Genomic DNA, 20097 nt, shown 5'->3' with positions numbered 1-20097 from the left:
GCGAGCCTGCTGGCAAAATGCGGAACTGCAGGGCTGTTTTCAACAGGAACAACTGTGATGTTAGCAGACGGAATGAGAAAGTCGGTTTCTGCTGTGGCTAACATGTTTTTTCTCCTTTACAGGAGGAGCTAGAGGTCTACGTTGTGCCGGGACTGAATTGTTGTTTGTTATCCATTTTCAGAGGGGGGAAACAAGTGGCCAACGTGAAAAGGGGGCAGAACAATCTCTTTGTTCTGGAGTCACCTCTGGAGGGTGGTGGGAATGCTGGAGAAGCACAGGCGCAGTGTGCTAAGGTTCCCAGTCATGTGCAAAAGCTGCACAGGTGCACAAAAGGGTGCGAACTCCGGAAATGTGGGAGGTCCCTAGGGTGCAGGGCATGCAAGGGTGCACAGGTACATGGTTTTCCCAGGTTTGGGAGGGTAGCCAAAGAGCCCTTTGAGCTCTTTGGGGCAGGTGGTCCAAAGGTTCAGGAAATGATCTTCTGTGGATATGATCCTGCAACCAATGGGTGGAAGTTTGCATACCCAGAGGGTGATCAAACCAAGCTGCTGGTCAGTAAGCAGGCTGAGTTCTGTGAACAGGGTGGGTGTTCAAGACTCAGGGATAGTTCTGTTTTTCTCTCAGAATGTCTGTCTGATTCTGAGGAGGAAAGGGAGGCAGAGGCTGATCCCGGTGATGGGGACCAGGTCCAAGATCAGGGTTCAGAACCCGGTGATGGGGACCAGGTCCAGGATCAGGGTTCAGAACCCGGTGATGGGCATCTCCAAAGGTTGTGAAAGGAGTGTCCAGGTGTGAGGCTTCATCTCCGGTTAGCGTAATGGAGAAAGCTCACAAACAGGGTGTCAAGTCAGAGGGGGAAGGATCTGACGGAGAAGACACAACTGCTGGCCCAAATGGGTCAGTAGGGTTTCAGGTCACAAGTGCGTGAAAAAGTGTCGCACAGTGTGATTCTGGGAATGTTGAAGGGGTTCAACAGGTGCCTGGGAAAGATGCCGGGAAGGGGCACAAGGCAAAGGGAAAGGTGTTGAACTCAAAAAGGTCTTGTCAGAATGGTTCGGCAAGAGGGGGTGTTGGGTTTGGAACTTAACAGGTTAAGTTGTTCCCATGATGCCTCAGCATTCTGACGTCAGCTTTAGAAGCTGGGAGGAGTTTCGTTTCTGTTCCCCTCTGGTTCTCTGAGGGAAGAGGTGGCAGTTCAGTCATGGCTGCTGTGAGCCCAGGAGATTCCTGGGGAAAGTCGGAATAAAGGACTGATATTAGACAAACCTGGTCTCTCTGTGTGTTTGTCGGAAGCTAAGTGGCAGCTACGTGACAGTTTCACCGCTGTGTTCAACTCTGCTGAGGCGTGACTGGAGAGCTACTGGAGACGGAGCTGAGTGGCGCAGCTCGGAGGAAGCGCGCCGGGCATAAAGAGCTAATTGTGGATCGTAAATCAATTAGCGGGGGTCACGCCAAACCAATAAATCAATTTCCACAGTATATATGTGTAAATAAACCATATATCATAAAGACACCACAGTCTCTGCTGTCCCCCATCCCAAGGAAACCAAATCCTGGGAAAGCACCTGGAAGCCCTTGAATCTCACAGTGCTCAGAGATTAGGGTGGTGTACAAAATTGTCTTCCTGTGAGTAGTTCCTCCATGGCTGTGGTAACACTTCAGACACCCAGCCCTGTCAGCAGTGGCATAGCAAGGTCAGGTGGTACCCGGTGCAGAAAATTTCTTGTCACCCCCCCCCCCCACATTTAAATTATTAAAAGAAGGGAAAATATGATACTTACAGTTGCAAGTGTTATTTTTTGGTTTATTTACTTAACATTGTGAACATAAGCACTTAAAACCTTTTTTTCCTAACTTTGTCTCCCCAAATTTTGAAATCACATCATCAAAATCAATTCCTTTCCCTACTTTGTTTCCAGTTGACAAGATGGCTAAGCCAGAGAGCCGAGCTTATAGTGGACCTAAGATTACTCTTGATTAATTTTAGTTTCGAAAAACTCCTCTCACATGATGTCTAGCGATGTAAACTGAATTTTAGAATAACTATTCGGAGATTTGAATTAAGGCTCAAAGCAAACAGGAAATTGTCCTAAAATGGCAATATATACATATATTTGTAATTACAGGCTGTGTGCCTGTTTCAGCAATTCACATAAGCTTCTAGTAAAAATATCATTTATGGAAATGGTAGGAGTTATACAAACGGATCTTACTCGAAAATGTCAGAAAGCTACTTTGCAACTACTGGGGTACCTCGGGTTACATATGCTTCAGGTTACATACGCTTCAGGTTACAGACTCCGCTAATCCAGAAAGAGTGCTTCAGGTTAAGAACTTTGCTTCAGGTTGAGAACAGAAATTGTGCTCTGGCGGCGCAGCGGCAGCGGGAGGCCCCATTAGCTAAAGTGGTGCTTCAGGTTAAGAACAGTTTCAGTTTAAGTACGGACCTCCGGAACAAATTAAGTACTTAACCCGAGGTACCACTGTACTCACTTCTAACATAGGATAGCATCCTCTGCAAGGAGATAGAGCAGCTTCAAGCCTATCTGCGTAATGATCGAACCACCCCATGCTAGTTAATCACCCTATACAGCAGCTGCACCTTGTGTTCATTGATCTGATGCTGAAGTCCACAGAGTACTTAGTATTTCAGTATTTAGCAAGTGAATATAAAGTAAAGCACCAAGGCCTTCATGCATCTGTAGACTAATTGTCAAACCCAAGAGAGAGAAAAATTACTCTATACATTTACTTGAAAATTGCATGCCTAATGGTACCTGTAGCATATTTGCTTCTCATTTCTATTGCTTATGAAGTGCTTATGAGGTTGGCTTTTCTCTATACTTTTCATACATGGCTATGCTGCCTCTACAGTACAATACCCAAAAAATCACCAGTATGAACCTATGCCAGGTAGTGTGTAGAACCTTGACCATTAACAATATAATTCAGGGCTTGAGACCCAACTATTCATTCAAATATTTATTGGTAGCTGCGCCCATCCTGTGGAACACCCTTCCATCAGATGTCAAGTAAATAAATACTAATGTGGACGTAACACTACACCATGGTTAGAGCAAACCATGGAAGAGAGAAGGGAATTTGTGCGATATCACTGAAAAGCATATGGAGGGGAGGGAGTGCACGAGCCTCTTGGTGCACACTGTTTCTTGGACGTAATGAATTCTACAAGCCCAGTTTGTTTATGTTTCCATTCAGAATGAGTGCACAGTCTTATATTGTTACCACCATTTGACACACATATCTCACACACTGTCCTCAAGAAGGACAACAAATCCTTCTACATGAGTCTAGATTATGCATGAGGTTAGAATATTTCCAATTCTTTTTCCTAGAAGGAGGGGAGAAATCAACAATTTGTCATTCCACAACTTTGAATACAAAAGTACAAAGGTGTCAAACAAATTGCCATTGCTGATCATGCACACAGATGAGCCTGTTAAGCATTGTTTTCAGTGGTTCATTACTGGATGGCAATAATAGTTACGATCACACAGCATATTAGAAGTTTCCATTTGACTGCTGCTAGCTTCATGGAAGCCATATGGTAACCTATGGGGTGGAAAAAGACAGATATTGATGGCAGACAGGAGCTGGTGAACTGATATTTACAGATGCTTTTATGACTACTTAAAAACCACAAATAAGCTCTAGAGTATTGTTGTGAAGTGGCTTAACCTTCTATATTTTTATTTCTTTTTCAGAAAATATTTTTAATATGATAATAAATTATACTTACCAACGCTGGACTTCTCAGGAACACTGGCCGTGTAAATGTCCTTGGTAAATTTAGGTTCATTGTCATTGATATCATGGATTTTAATGATAAATTCCGATTCAGGCTCCACTTGTCTTCCAGTCTTTCGGTCTATAGCCTTGGCACGTAGCACATACAGGGACTTTTCTTCTCTGTCCAGCTTTTTTGCTGCATGAATATCTCCTGTATTTTCATCTATAACGAATAGACTGCCAGCCCCTTCTCCTGTTAATATGTATTTTAAATTTCCATCTCCCATATCTTGGTCAGTGTGTAGCTTCAGGGATGTTTTTTAAAAAAGAAACGGGGAAAAGAAAGAAACACTCTATAAATATATGCATTGTTATTACAGACCAAATCTTTCAGCACATATGAATAAGTCTCTACAAATCTTGTCTGCAATTGAGGTCAGCAATAGTTATCTTTTGCCTCACTGTTGCAGGGAAAAATTACAAAAGTAAGATTTTGGTCACACATGCAAAGCAGCTCGAACAAATTGATAAAGAACACAAAAGGATATAGAAGATAAGGCAGCAGCATTTAAACAATATGATGGCAATTGTAATATAACGCTCCCGTCCCACAACAGTATTTCTGAAACCTATTGCCTTCTGGGAAGTGGGAAGCTCTCAACTTGCTTTTGCTAAGTTAAAAACCTAAAATGAAATCTAGGTCAGGATCCAAAGAGCTACTTCAGGTGTACCTGAGGGTTTTCGAAACTCCCCCTCAATTTGAAAAGTGGCTTTGTCATCTGACAGTGGAAACTGCTGTTTGAGTGCCACAAATTCAAAGCCCCCTTGGGCAGGCAGAATTAGTCAAATGTTTTGCTTTCAGTCCGAGACCCATTTCTGTAGAATTGTAATGAGCGGGTGCGATTTACAGATTGGAATGTTCACAGTAAAAATTGTGGTGAGCGGATCCGCCTGGGGGTTGGGGATTCAAATTCAGCCATCCAAGCCACTTTATCCAACCCTCTTCAAGTACCCTTCCCGGGCCTCCCCTTTTCCCAGACCTCATTGACTTTGTTCAGCACCCTCCTTGACTCCTTTTGCCTGGCCGGTGTATGTTCTTGAACCACCCAACTCCTGCTTGCCTGGATAATGCACTGCATGCCTAGAACCCCTGACATTTGTGTAGTTGAAAAGTAAACTGCTTTATAATGATAGAATTGTAGTGGTGGAAGAGACGCTGAGGATCATCTAGTGCAACTCCCTGCAATGCAGATGTCACCTCCATGTGAGCATTAAACGCCCATTCTCAGATAGTAAACTCAGTCTCCACCCACTTTCCGGTCTGTCCCTGTCCACGATTTGAATGTCCTCCTCAGTGAGGAAATGTGACCTTCAGGCTGAAAAACGTTCCTTGTTTCTGCAGTAAGTGACAACCCTTGTGTAAGGTGGCACCCAAAACCAGCAGAGCACACAATGACCACTTCCCACATTAAATGGAGGGCGCTCTTTGCATGGTTGCGCACAGCCCCCTGGACCCTATGCAGCACCATTAGCACAGGCCTGGCTTCACCTTCCCCAGGTGGGATACCTGGAGGTCTCCGCCTACCTCAGCCAGTTGCCCAATCCCGCCTGAGGAGGCATTGCCAAGGTGATCAGGCCAGGTGGGGAGAGGGACCACCCTGCCCACACAATAGGGGGAGGATCTCACCTGGGAATCATCAGTTGGCTCCAGAGCTTCTCCCACCCTACCCACCCTCAGTTAAGACCTCTTTTGTAGGTTAACCTTTTCTCCACAGGTACGCAGGCGCTGCTACGTCAAGGTCGCTGTTGAAGGGCCGGAAAGGAATTCTCCTGTGTTGGCAGGTTTGCCTTTCCCGTAGCAAAACGTCACAACTTTGGCGGTATCAGGCCTTGGGCAGAATCCTTTAGTCTATCTTCCCTAAATGGGGGTGGGCATGTAGCAGTGACTCACGCCCCCCTTCTCTTTGCTGTGGCGATCCCAGGGTGCCCCGTTAAAGGGGTTGTTCTGAGGGGAGGCTTTGGCCATATGCCTAGAGGTTGTCATTGCTCTCCCCTGCGACGGCAGCGTAATGGGGGCGGGCTCTCTCTGCTTGAACATATGTTCTCCAGACCCAGCCCATCCCCCCCCCTCCACACTCTGGATAACCCTGATGTTCCCCAGATCCCTGGAGGGCTCAGGCTCAATGCCTGAGCAAGGTCTACTCACATCTGAAACATAATAAAGTTGTGGCCAATTTTAATCCCATAGCACTTTGTCTTGAGCCGTTATTCCACACAGGGGCCGCCCAGGGTTTGGGGGACTCCACCTGTCCATACAACAGTCTTATTTGTGAAGGGACAGGTTACCCAAACCTGACTGTGTAGTCACCCCAACTAGGCCCCAAACTTCCCAAATTCTTTCTTTGATGATCCATTAGCTAAAATGCATTAGATTGAGCTGTATAACACAAACCAGCTGAATAAACAAAGTCTTCTGCTTTATCAGTCCATGAAGGCGTAATAGATGGCCTTGTCAGTTCCGAGTAGAGACGGGATGGCACATCCAACTTATCTTACCGGTTGTAACTATCCTGACCGCGCTGACGCACAGAACCCGGGAATGGCGCCAGGAGTGCCAGATAAGAGTACAGAAACAATTTCTATTCATGTTCAAGGATGCAAACTTACGTGTACAAACTCATGAGGCTGGATTCCTGGGGAAGGGGAAAGGGGACCTAAAGGGAATATAAGCTGTATGTTTCTACTCTTTAAGTGTGCTTGCTGTGACCAATCACGCAGTGCCTTTCTGCTAATCCGGAAAGCAGAAACAAACTCTTTCTCTGAACCAACCCTCGGTGTCCATTGACTCCTTCCTCCCTGCCGGGAGCAACGCTCATCCTACCCATGGGAAAGGTCTGAAACGCTACATTTGAACATCTACTCCCTTTTTCCAAATTCCATATCAGGACTGTAACCACACACAGTCTCCACGGTTTCACCATCAGCCAACTTTTTTCCTATCCCGACAGCTTGCTCCGTTTACCATTGAGGACTGGCCCACTTTCCATGGACCGCATTTGACAGGAGGGCCAGACTGGAGTGCCCCTTTGCAGAAAATTAAATATGGCTTTTTAAGAGACAGTCAGAAAGAATGCTAAGCGGCACATAACACAAGATACACTCATTAAAACCAATAGCATTGCCAATTGGTTTAGCTCCTCCTGGATTGCTCAAATTCAGAATGCAAGTGGGGGTTGCGTATTTAAAATCCTTTAAATTTTAATGTTTACATCCAGTAGCAGCCCATGTGGTAGGCAGGAGTCATGGAGTTGCCCTCCCAAGACTGGCCTCGCTGCAGCTTAGCTGTGGGGCTGGCATGAGGGAGGGCAGCAGCCTGACTGCAGCTGTGTGGATGCATTGACGGGAACACTGGATTAATTTTGTTGTTGTGTCTGCGCAGTCCTGACCTTGCCACCACCCTGTCCCATCCCAGCCCCATCCAGGTAGGTTGCAGGAATGCTGGTGTTCAGAATGTGGCTCCATAATGCCATCTCACCACACAGACCACTACTACTTACATCAAAAACCCCATGAAGGGCTAGGGGGGGGAAACAACAACAGCCAGATCAGCTTTAGCCTAGCTCTCGCTCCATAAAACTTATATTTTGGGTGCAAGCAGTCCTCCCACCCCATGTGGAGGAACATTCAAACATAATGACCCCACCATCTTCATTTTGAATGTGTGTTTCAACTGGATAGATATACACTTTACAAGATTGTTGTAAGGATCTGTTCCACTCATTAAAAGTATGCAGTGTCTCTGATGGCCTTGAGTTAAGGATAATGGCTTGATTTCCTGAAATGGGGATATTTGCTTATGCTGAATTGCTGTGTATGTTTAACATGGTCCCCCCCCCCCTTCGCAGTAGCTCTCTCATGTGATCGGCTGACTGTGAGTCACATGGGAGAGGCTTTCCATTCTGTTCTGACTGTTAGTCAAGTAACTGTCGTTTTTAACCGTTTTTCTGTTTCTCTGGATGCTGCTGACAACAGTGTCTGTTGGGTCTGTCTGGGATGAAGCAGACAGAGGAAGATCCCTAAACATTAATATGGAGAAACCTGTGCTGTCTATAAGGAACAAAGAAGAAGAAGAAGAAGAGTTTGGATTTGATATCCCGCCTTTCACTCCCTTTAAGGAGTCTCAAAGCGGCTAACATTCTCCTTTCCCTTCCTCCCCCACAACAAACACTCTGTGAGGTGAGTGGGGCTGAGAGACTTCAGAGAAGTGTGACTGGCCCAAGGTCACCCAGCAGCTGCATGTGGAGCGGAGACGCGAACCCGGTTCCCCAGATTATGAGTCTACAGCTCTTAACCACTACACCACACTGGCTCTCAGTGAATCAGTGTGAGGTTGTAGGTATGTTCTTCTCAGTTACGTTTATGAACGTAAAGTTCTTTTCAATATAAAAGTCTGGACATTGCATATCATCAAAAATTATCTATCTATCTATCATCTATCATCTATCATCTATCTCTCTATCTATCTATCTATCTATCTATCTATCATCTATCTATATCTATCTATCTATCTATCTATCTATCTATCTATCTATCTATCATCTACTCTATCTATCATCTGTCCATATCTATCTATCTATCTATCTATCTATCTATCTATCTATCTATCATCTATCCACCTACCTACCTACCTACACAACACCTTGAACTTCCTAACCCCTGCCAGCTCTCATGAAAGAAGACCATATTGGGGGAAGTCAGGTTGTCATGTCCACACCATTACAAGGAAAAGCTGTGCTCACTCCACCCTAATTTCTTCTAATTCCCTTCTGTTCTTCCTTCAGTGAGCATGTGTGATCACTAAGCTCACTTTTCAAACTCCACCCAAAGATAAAAGATGGGTTGCAGTTGTGATGCTTTAGGTTTAGCAGTGCCCATCTATCAAGGAGAACAGTGGCATTGTCAGTGCACAGAGCATGCACCACCTGCTATCCAAGGTATGAATTTCTAAATATGCCATGATCTGAACATTCATTTTCACTGAGATCCTAGTCATGCAAGCCATCTCTATCCTCCAGTAGCAGTAAAATCATTCAACATAAAATCAATCATAGTAATATGACAATACCTTTGCTTTCTACCAGATGTGAGATTTCCCCTCCCAGCTTTCACTTTAGAAATACAAATACCTGAATTAAAGTATGTGATTGTACTACCAAGAATTCAGCATATTTTACTGAGCTTTGTTTTTCAAGAGGAAGTATCACTACCCTGGTTTTGTTTGAGCAGTCATCCAGGAACCTTTTCTTTAATTTATACATTTATCTTGCCAGCTTGACTTGAAATAAAACACTGATTTTTAAAAACATCACCAGTGCTATTTTTGTTCAGGTAGATGGACTGGTGTAAATGAAATAAATGCTGAACTGTCTGCATTTACAGCAGGCGTGCTGAGCTGCGTTGATTTTTGCCTCAAAAGGATTCATTTCTGGGAAAGGAAAACACTCCTGAAAATTATTTATCATTATTATTATTATTTATTAAATTTGTATACCTCTCTATACCCGCAGGCCTCAGGGCAGTTCACTGGATAAACTCTTTTTTTTTTTTAACATAATTTTTATTAACAGGCCAATCAAATCACATTGTTTCAAATCACATTAATTCCAAATTATACAGCCAGATTTTTAAATTTTGTTGGGGGTACACATACATCAAGCTCCGAACAGGGGTCCAAACATCACGTCTATTACTGCTTTAATTAAACAGTTCTATCCAGTTCTGTCCAGATAGTCTCTTTATTACTTTCTTCATCTTCTTGTTGTTGTCATATGCTCCTTTCTTTGCGATCTCTGATAATCTTCACAAGCAGGTTGGAAGCAAACATTGTCTGTGTGGGTTTTACACACTCCACAAGTCATATCTCATAGGGACAGCCGCCATTCCCCTCCTCCTTCAAAAGTTTATCTTTGGTCTGCCCTTTAGTTTTCCCAGGCTTGTCAGATATCTCAAAGAGGGCTCTGCCAGGATAAGATCGCATTCCAATCATCATTCACATTCCAATAATCCTGGTCCTCCCCCCCCCCCGTCTTTCTTAGACAAGCCTGTCTTGCGAGACGCCATTTAAAACTGTGTCATAGAATTTTTCCATTCTCCGATATTCACCAATCCTCTCTTTGATCTTTAATTCCCCCCCCCCCCAGTTTTTAAATTCCTGCTTGTGATAAATAAAATATGGCGATTCTTCTTTCTTTGGGGTGGAGGGTTATTAATACTCACATAAGGCAAAGAAAAGTTTTTTCCTCAATCCTATCCTGTGGTTATTAGTAGCCACTGTGCTCCTGCTCCCACATGTATGGTTGCTTTTATCACTTTGTCCCTCTAATTCATGCATCCCCAAACTCAGCCCTCCAGATGTTTTGGGACTACAACTCCCATCAACCCTAGCTAACAGGACCAGTGGTCAGGAATGATGGGAATGGTAATCCCAAAATATCTGGAGGGCCATGTTTGGGGATGCTTGCTCTAATTCATTACTTTTTCTAATGTTCCCAGCCAATCAGGGATAATGTACTGGCCTCAATCCTGAGGACATATTAAAGTTGTTAGAGTGATAGAAATGCTTCCAGTACTGATGATGTGGGCTGTATCTCAGCCATTTTGCCGTGATCCCCACCGCCCAAATCATACGGGGGACAGTGGTCTTCTTCCAATTCTTATGTAGGCTTAACGACTTAACAACACACATACATACTTTGGCTCACAACTAGTTCTGTTTAACACTGTTATAGCCGTATTTACAGCTGCATTGATTATGCGATAACAGATTTAAGACTTCTCCAGATGACCTATTTATTCAGCATTCATCCTGATTTGCACAAAGTTCATGTGGAGGTTAGAGTGTATTCGGTCTTTATTGAGAATTTGTTCTGATCTGTTTGTGCAGCAGTTACATGGCAATCGGCATTCATCTTGATTTGCTTGTGTGGTATTTATAGACCTTCCCACTAGTCAGTCCTTCATTTCACACTTGTCCGTGTGTTTCCTCATCACTTTTCTAACCCAGAGAGTGTATTTGTTGTGGTAGGTTGACAGAGTCCTTTTAATCCATTTTAATTGTGCAAACCTTAATTTCCAGTGTCCACCCGAGTCACTCAAACAAATTAGTGAGCCTCGAAGTCACCCATACAGTATTTCACAGTTTAATTTTGCTCTCTAGGTCAAGCTCATATATGTTCTAAATGCTGTACTTTTGAAATAGTAAAAAGAGAATAAGGGAGACAGACTGTCTGCTGTCCATCTGGCAATGACTTTTTCCACCTGCCTTGCCCCACCCTCCAGCCCTAGGAGACTTTCCCAGACCACGACTTTGATAACAGTGAAAGCAGTTATGAAGAGAGAAGAAGAGTTAAGGGATATTTAAAAATAATAATTTTATAAGTTGGGTGTCCCTGTTTCTCAATTGAATCTTTTTACATGGTTTTGTATGTTCTGTGGTATTTTATGAGTTGTGATTTTTATTGATTAGGTAAAGGTGTAGGGACCCCTGACCATTAGGTCCAGTCACAGACGACACTGGGGTTTCGGCGTTCATCTCGCTTTATTGGCTGAGGGAGCTGGCATACAGCTTCCGGGTCATGTGGCCAGCATGACTAAGCCGCTTCTGGTGAATCAGAACAGCGCATGGAAACACCGTTTATCTTCCCGCTGGAGCGGTACCTATTTATCTACTTGCACTTCGTGCTTTCGAACTGCTAGGTTGACAGGAGCAGGGACCGAGCAACAGGAGCTCACCCCATCACGGAGATTCGAACCGCCGACCTTCTGATCAGCAAGCCCTAGGAGTGTAAACTGTTTAATTATTGTATATAAGTTGTTTGTTTTAAAGTTCTTGTGTCAGGGGCTGGACTGAGGAGGAATGGTGGGAATCCACCCCCCTCTTCCTGCACCTTCCTGAGAAGAGGAAGACAGTATAGATTTAGAACAGTGGTTTGCAGAAGGTCATAGTTCAGAGGCAGCAGAGGGAAGCAGCTGGGGAATATTGGGAGAGCAGCAGGAAGATGAAGCACCAGGGGAGAGACAGCTAACAGACTCAGTGTCTCTTGAAAGCATTCCCCACCCACTTCCAGAACCAGGCATGCCTTGAGAGTAGTAGAACAGAAAGCTCAGAGGCAGAAAGAACAGATCAGCAGGGGCAACATAGAATAGGAAGACTGAGGGGGTGGGACTTTACCTGGAGCAACGCCATTATCTAAGAGAGACCACATTCCTTCATCTCTCTCTCTCTGTGAATATTGAATAAACTACTTGGTGTCAGGGAATGGTCTGGATCTGAAGATTGGGGAGTGCAGTTGCAGGCAGATCAGCCTCTCTCAGAATACCCCCCCCCCCAGCCTTTTCAGAAGCAGATAGGGAGGCAGACACAGAAGCTGAACAGCTTAGAGGGGAGTTACCCAGCTACGAGATAATGATGGGGGAGCCACAAGGGAGGGGACAGCCAGAAGAGATGTCAGTTGAGAGTATGGGGGACCCCCCCTCCCCCCGGACTCGGAGGTCTGAATGTATCAGAGAACAAAGGAGGCAGAGGGAGGGAGGACTTCCCATTGGTGCCTTTCTTGCTGCAGAAGTCAGAAGGAGCATTTAGAGTAGGCAACTGCCCTCCTTGCGGAGAGCTGTGTATTTGTGATCACAACATGAAGCTGTAATAACAGGACTATAAATCTATCAACTGCTCGTTAATTATTATCTGTGAAGTTACCAAAGGGAGGGTAGGAATCTCCAAGCATGACACTTGGTAAGAACTTCGTGTTTTTCTGCTTCGTGGCATCCCACCGTGGGAGGGATAGGATTCCCTGAAGCCTTGACAACTTGTGACTTCTTTTTTTTTGTATTGGATTTTTACGTATGTGGTCTATTTTGTTGTTTCTTCAGCTTGTGTATAGTTATATAGAAAGGTAGCATACAAATTAAAAGTGAAATGAATCAGCCTGGACGACCAGCATACAATGTGATGCAAATGCCACAGGTTTCCTGGGAAAAACTTGAAGGAGACACAGCCTAGTTAGTTTCAGAGTCAGGCATATATTTCCCTTTGCTGTGCTATTGCTTTCCAAGGCAAAATTACCACAAGGCATGGGGAGTTGCATATATACTGTAACAGGCTCTAGGGTGTCACTAGTTCTACTTGTGGCACTCTTGTTTAATGAGGCTTCACACCACGGACAAGACGATGGCATATTAATACAAATTGATTTCTCCCCCTTCCTGCAGAGTACATGCAATTATTATGCAATGCCTTCTTTTATTTGTGTTCTGCTATTGCTGTCCTGATGGATACTTCCACAGTGTTTCTCACACCAGTCCACAAGAGGACAGCAGGGAAATTGGGAAACTTATTTATCAGCCTGGCTGTGGAGGCATCCCTGTGTATGCTATAACCAGGATGTGGGTGGCGCTGTGGTCTCAACCACTGAGCCTCTTGGGCTTGCCGATCAGAAGCTCAGCGGCTTCAATCCCTGTGATGGGGTGAGCTCCTGTTGCTCTGTTGCAGTTCCTGCCAGCCTAGCAGTTCGAAAGCATGCCAGTGCAAGTAGATAAATAGGTACCACTGTGGCGGGAAGGTAAATGGCATTTCCATGTGCTCTAGTTTCCATCACAGTGTTCTGTTGCGCCAGAAGCGGTTTAGTCATGCAGGCCACATGACCTGGAAAGCTGTCTGTGGACAAACACCGGCTCCCTCGGCCTGAAAGGGAGATGAGCGCTGCAACCACATCATCTCCTTTGACTGGACTTAACCATCCAGGGGTCCTTTACCTTTACCTTTACCTTTTTTTCTGTGACCAGTAACATGTTGCAAGAAGGCTGCTTTCAGCTGGCACTTTGTCATGAATGAATCCATTCCCATAATGCACAAGTGGGTACAAAGGTCCCTCATGGAGATGGTTCATCAAAACTTTCAATGAAGACGAGTACTCCATTCTTCTTCTTTTCTGATTCTGATTCCCACAACAACTGTCCTAATGTACACTGTGACCCATAAAACTTGACATTGTTATTGCAGGTATCCAGGCTACACACAAATCTGTCCCTCTGTGTGACTCAAAATGCATTGCCTTAATTTTGTTGCCAGAAACACGAAGTGGTCAGAAGGCGGGAGATGCTAGCTTAAATAACCTTATGGTCATGAACCCATTTGGTGACAACATGTGTGCATGTGCCCATGCATGAAACCTTATCCCCTGTTTAATCCCGCCCTGAAATCCCACCTCAGCCCATTACTACAACCTGGGCTCTGAAGCGGTGTTCCATGGTATGTGAAAAGCCAATGCAGGAAACAAACACTCTGTGTTCAGTCAAGCTGCCAAAACTCCTTGTTGTTACCTTCCCATCCAACTTTGGTTATGAAGCTTTCAGACTTTATATTCAGCAATTCAGAGACTGCTGGAGCCAAAAGCTGAACCCAATGAATTATTTTGTTGCACACCAGGCAATAACTTGCATTCTGCATGGCAAATAAGGAGTTTTAGTGATACTGCTGCAGATCTGTATTTGTCAGGGTTTGATGAAGCAGAACTGACTGGAAAGGAGGCTGCAAATTAACTACTTTCTTTTTTTAGTTGGCTGGCTCCAAGGGAGCCATGTTTGGTAAGTGGTTTCATAATTTAAGCCTTAGTAAACTATATAAAGAGCACCATCAGAGACTGCTTGGTGATTTCCTCACTCTTCTTAAGTTGTATGCATGTTCCTTCCAAATCTATAGTTCTATGACTCTATGAGTCTATCTTGTTGTTCTTTACAATACCCATAATATAACAAGGAACAGTTTTTCTAGTCCTAATCAGACCCCACTCCACAAAATAAAAAGAAAATAACTAGGGCCATTCAAGTTTGTTAACCAAATCTGAAAAAAAAGCTCAGATTTCAGGCTCCGGAAAGGATGGCCATATTTTATTTCATATGAACTTTAGAAGAGAGTAAAATGGCAAACTACATTAAACTAAAATGAGTCCCAGAGAATAGTGTTTTACTTCTCTCAAGGCCAGCCCCGGGTAATGTTTTGTACAGGGCCATATTTCTACAACTGCAGCAAATGAAAGGAAATTGCCATTTCCAGAGCCATCTTAATGCACATAATTCTACCTCAAAGGATGAAGAAAGGACAAAAGGCTCTCATGTTTCGAGAGCTGGGGGAAACCCTGTAAGAAAAGTGATCAATTTTATCAAAACTCTTGACTCTCCTCAAAATTCCTCTGATGTTTACCTGAGGAGAGATTAACACAGAGAGAGAGTTCACTTTAAATTGACTCAAGGTGAACATTTTCTGGCAAATGAGGATGAATGTTATTAAGGAAGCAATGAAGGGCCCACAACAGGCAAGAGTCCTTAACAGTGGGTAAAGTGGTCATACAGTGGTGACATTTGGAGTTATGGCACCATTCATTTTCCCATTACCACGTTAGACATCTGCTTAGGGAGCAATCCTCTGCACGAGGAGCTGGTGTAAAGCAAGCAGGTGTAAATTAACCCAACATAAAGTTACGGCAGATCCAAACCCTGTTCAGCTTTAGGGCTGCTGCTGCTCTGTCTGAACAGGGCAATAGTGTTTACAATAACGTTCTATGTTTATTGCCAGGTCACATGACTGAGCTAGATGAGTTTATGATCCATCTTAAATCCCTCTTCTCTGGTCTCACCTCCATAATGCGCCTTCTTTGGACTTGCACTGTCCTTGACCCAGCTAAACTGGGCTCAGCAAATGTAGCTTTGACTGAACCAGGAATTAGACAACTATGCCAGAGATCTGCTGCATCCTAATCTGCTCATCCCAGTGGACCTTGCCACTGGATTTCCCCTTATTAAACTGATCACATTCATTATTTTCATAAATTTCTAAAAGATTGTGGAGCTAAGGATTCTTACCAGTCAGGGTGATAGAACTGATTTATATCTAAATATATTGCAAAATGGGGATGGGGGTGGCGCTGTGGGTTAAACCACAGAGCCTAGGGCTTGCCAATCAGAAGGTCGGCGGTTTGAATCCCCGTGACGGGGTGAGCTCCTGTTGTTCGGTCCCAGCTCCTGCCAACCTAGCAGTTCGAAAGCACGTCAAAGTGCAAGTAGATAAATAAGTATCGCTCCGGAGGGAAGGTAAACGGCATTTCCGTGCACTGCTCTGATTCGCTGCTGGCCACATGACCCGGAAGCTGTACGCCGGCTCCCTCGGCCAATAAAGTGAGTCGGTCACGACTGGATCTAATGGTCAGGGGTCCATTTACCTATTTTATATTGCAAAATAGTTACCAGCTGTTTTAACTTGAATATATCTGTGTTGATAGATATTAGCAATAAAGTAATAATCTTGGTCTTGGAAGGGTTCATCTCAATGTCTGAACTCATCCATGAAGCACATGGCTGTCCATATTCAGATAAATATCCTTAGCTGTTCTGTTCATAGAAATCTGCTTCGATGTGTGCATCTCCCTTGCTGGACTGAATAGTTCTGAGGCATAGGTGCCAACTCCATGGGGCCCTGGGTGTCTGAGCACCCACAAAATTCCCCAAGAAGGGGCCTGGCACTCATGGTCACAGGGTCAAGTTAGCACTCCTGTTCTAAAGGCAAACATATCAGCCTGCATTATTGCTGTGCAGTAGACTTTGTGTTTTATATAATACAGTGGTACCTTGGGTTACAGACGCTTCAGGTAACAGACTCCACTAACCCAGAAATAGTACCTCAGGTTAAGAACTTAGCTTAAGGATGAGAACAGAAATCGCACAGCGGCGGTGCGGCAGCAATGGGAGACCCCATTAGCTAAAGTGGTACCTCGGGTTAAGAACAGTTTCAGGTTAAGAACGGACCTCCGGAACGAATTAAGTTCTTAACCCGAGGTACCACTGTATTGAGGAAATGACAAAATATATGTTGGGAAGAATTTTTATATTGCAGCAAAGCCTTAGACAGTGTGCAGCTTACCTCTCTATGGACCGTTGGCTCAAGGTGTTGTGCTTATTCCCCCCCCCCCATGTGAATAAATAGCCATGATGACTTATATGGGAGGAATTTGAGAGACACACTCAGGGAGGGAAATCACTTGGAAAGGGAATACACCTGCCATTGCCCTTAGATGATTTTGCTGTGGATGCTTCCCAATTTCTCAGTGGAGGCTGCAGTTCTCTTCCGCTTAATATAACCAAACACATATGACTCTCTCTCTCTCTCTCTCTCTCTCTCTCTCTCTCTCTCTCTCTGTGTGTGTGTGTGTGTGTGTTTAGAAGTTCTTGGGAAGGGGATGCATTTGACTTTATACTGCCATTCACTTTTCAGAGTACTTATTGGGAAATTTCCATTGTTAACCACATTGCATGTTAATAGGCAAGTATAGTTGGCTGAATGGCAGCAAATTTTCCTTTTCCTCTTGGATTCAAAATTGGTGTTGGCTTGTGGTGGTGGTAACAGATCTCCTTTTCGTTATTGAAAATGTCATCTGTAGCGTGAAGTGAGTTTTGTTCCACAGATGGAAAACCAGGATAAGACCATCATGGAGAGAAATAACAACCAGAGCTGCGCTCTCCTCCCATCACTGTGGCTGCTAAAGACAGAACTTTCTCGTTTTCAGGCCGAGGGAGCCAACGTTTGTCAACAGACAGCTTTCCGGGTCATGTGGCCAGCATGACTAAACCACTTCTGGCACAATGGAACACCATGAGGGAAACCAGAGCCCACAGAAACACAGTTTACCTTCCCGCCACAGCGGTACCTATTCATCTACTTGCACTGGCGTGCTCTTGAACTGCTGGGTTGGCAGGAGAAATGAGAGCTCACCCCGTCGCGCGGATTCGAACCACTGACCTTCTGATCAGCAAGCCCAAGAGGCTCAGTGGTTTAGACCACAGCACCACCCACGTCCCACTGGCATTTAATAGCCAGGTGCCAAGATGTATCTAGACCTCCAACCCCTTTCAGATATTTTTATTGTTACAGAGACCCAGGGAAGGATTTGAAGCTCAACCATCTCTAGCACATGTTGACCGAAATCATTTTAGAAATGCATCCTCAGGAGGCAAAAAAAAAGGGGGGGGGCAAAGAAAGACTGTCCTTAGTAAACAGGGACATGTTATTAAGCAGGATAACATGTTAAATGAAAACAATAAAAATAAATAAATGTGTAATATACTGCACATGTGCACACTTTGGGGAGTCTGACAAATTTCATGAAGTGGAGGAGCTGTAAAAGTAGGAATTGCTCTAGACATCCACTCTATGGATTGAATCCTTGTGGCCCACCTGAAAGATGCTTCTAATATATATATAAAACTCCAACAGAGATTGAAGGCAAGAACAGCAGGAACCATCCCTGATAACAACAATTGGACCGTCTTACATTCCACTCTTGCTTTCAGATCTATCCAAGTATAAAGTTATTAATGGATGGGTAAGCTTACATTGACTGTGAAATAACACCAGAGGCATAGAATATTGGCATTTCATTCTGTCAGGGGTCGGGGGGGGGTGGTCGGGAGGATTTCTCTAAAGAAAAGCATAACGGTCGATTAGGATTAAATTTCCAATCAGGAGTTAGTAAGTAGTTTATCTGGGTTTGTAACGGATGTTGCCTTTATGAGGGCATGCTGTTTCATGCGTCATTCTCCTTACAGGTCTTTTAGCCGCATAAACAGCAAAAGGTGTGCCCACACTCTTTTTGGAATGGGAAGCATTCTCTGATTCAGTATTTTAGGTCTTGCAAGCTACTTTCACACAACCTATGCCAATCCCCTGCCCTCCTCACAGAATTTTGGGGTTGCTGAGGGACATGCAGATTGCGCAGTCCAATCACGGGAGAGATATCTGCACAGACTCGTGCTATCAGATACTACCTTTTGTTTATGGCCCAGCTTCTCATGTTTTCCAATTTTAAATTTCCCCAGGTCAAGAAACTGTGAAGTTGTCCCAGTGCTGAGGGAAATCTAGGTCCTTTTCCCTTTCAGAGAGCACCACACAGTGCTGATAACCTAGCTCAGCCTAGCCAACCTTGCAGGGCTATTATGAGGAGAAAATGGAAATAACCTCATTCATATCCATCTGAGTCTCCTTGGAGAAGGTTTAGGATATGAAATGTGATAAATATTTACATGAAAATAAGGATCAGGAAGTGGTGAAAGCTGCCATGTGAGTGGAACCTAGAACAGGACATATGGAAATCTCTCTCTCTCTCTCCTTTTTACTTTCTTGGCAAATGGAGTACCTACAGCAAGAAGTATATTTTTCTGAAAGAGTAACCAGTAGCATTTATACCACTCAATAGTTTGTTGTTGTGGGGATAAAACAAGCTGAAATAAAATAGCCGTTGACTGTTTTCATGAAATCTGAGGGAAAGGGCAATGGTGTCAAGCATGACAATGAACCTGGAGCTGAACTAGTCCAAATACTTAAAAGTCCAATCCTTTCAAGTTAGGCCTTGAAGCTGTTAGTATCTGCTGTTGGCCCATCTGGTAAAATTATAGCTTCTGGGAGCTGATTTGGAGTGCAAGGGCAGAAGGTTTAAGAGAGTCGCTACTTTGTCTGTTTCTATCATATTATTTGACATTGATTTAAAGCTAACGGACCTTTGCCTCCCCTTTCTCTCCTTTCAGAATGTTAAATTCTAAATGTCCAAACAACTTTTTCAAGGGCACATTAAATTCCCTGGTCCTTAAAGGCTAAAGCTTCCATTAACTTCTCAGTCTCCTTCCAAGTCAGTGGGACTGCTCTGGAAACAAGGATTTTGTGCATCGCTGCTCACCCACATTCAGTTTTGCAGTGTAAACAGAGTTGCCATGTGTAGGATGTAGTGCTTGAAGCACACAATAGAGGGGGGCCATGCTAAACACCCCAATCCAGAGGTACTGTTGCATTATTAGGAAAGGAAGGAGGAGTTCGTTAGTGGGAAAGAAACAAATGCCCATGTGCTTGGGTCATTTAAATGTTCTCCCAGCTGCATAGGAGATGCTCACATGGTTTTGGAGAATGGTTAAAGGCATGGGCATCACCTCTTGGTCTATTTTCTGTGCCTTGTGGCTTCTATTGATATGTGCCAGCATTTTAATTTTCATGAAAGATGTGATAAAAATCCTTCCTGGTAAATTCATGTACATTTCTTCTCTCTTTCAGTTTCTAATGTGGTCATATGATCACAGGTTCCCTCTCAGGGAAAATGAGAGCTTTTAAAGGCATTTTACCACCCGGTGCTCTATAGTGTTTATCCATCACAAATGCTAATTTGAAACAGGAGAAAATCCACATTCATTTGTAAACTGTCAAAGGAATCAAATAGCTGTTATCAGTAAGGCATCATTTTTATGACTTACTCCTGT

The 20097-nt window shown here is 44.1% G+C and overlaps 1 protein-coding gene across 2 annotated transcripts in view; it reads right to left on the bottom strand.

Annotated features, from left to right (window-relative positions):
- The window catches only part of LOC308481931 (cadherin-9-like), a 142172-nt gene that overhangs the window by 53426 nt on the left and 68649 nt on the right, over nt 1–20097 (bottom strand). For both annotated transcript variants that reach the window (XM_081014767.1, XM_081014765.1), the window contains exon 3: nt 3761–4055. In XM_081014767.1, coding sequence (XP_080870893.1) covers nt 3761–4055 — 295 coding nt within the window. The remainder of the gene's footprint in view (nt 1–3760; nt 4056–20097) is intronic.

This window comes from Podarcis pityusensis (genome assembly GCF_964106645.2).
Source record: "Podarcis pityusensis genome assembly, chromosome: 7".
Classification (NCBI taxonomy): domain Eukaryota; kingdom Metazoa; phylum Chordata; class Lepidosauria; order Squamata; family Lacertidae; genus Podarcis; species Podarcis pityusensis.
The sequence above is the reverse complement of the archived record's forward strand: the minus strand, read 5'-3'. Positions and strand labels throughout refer to the sequence as shown.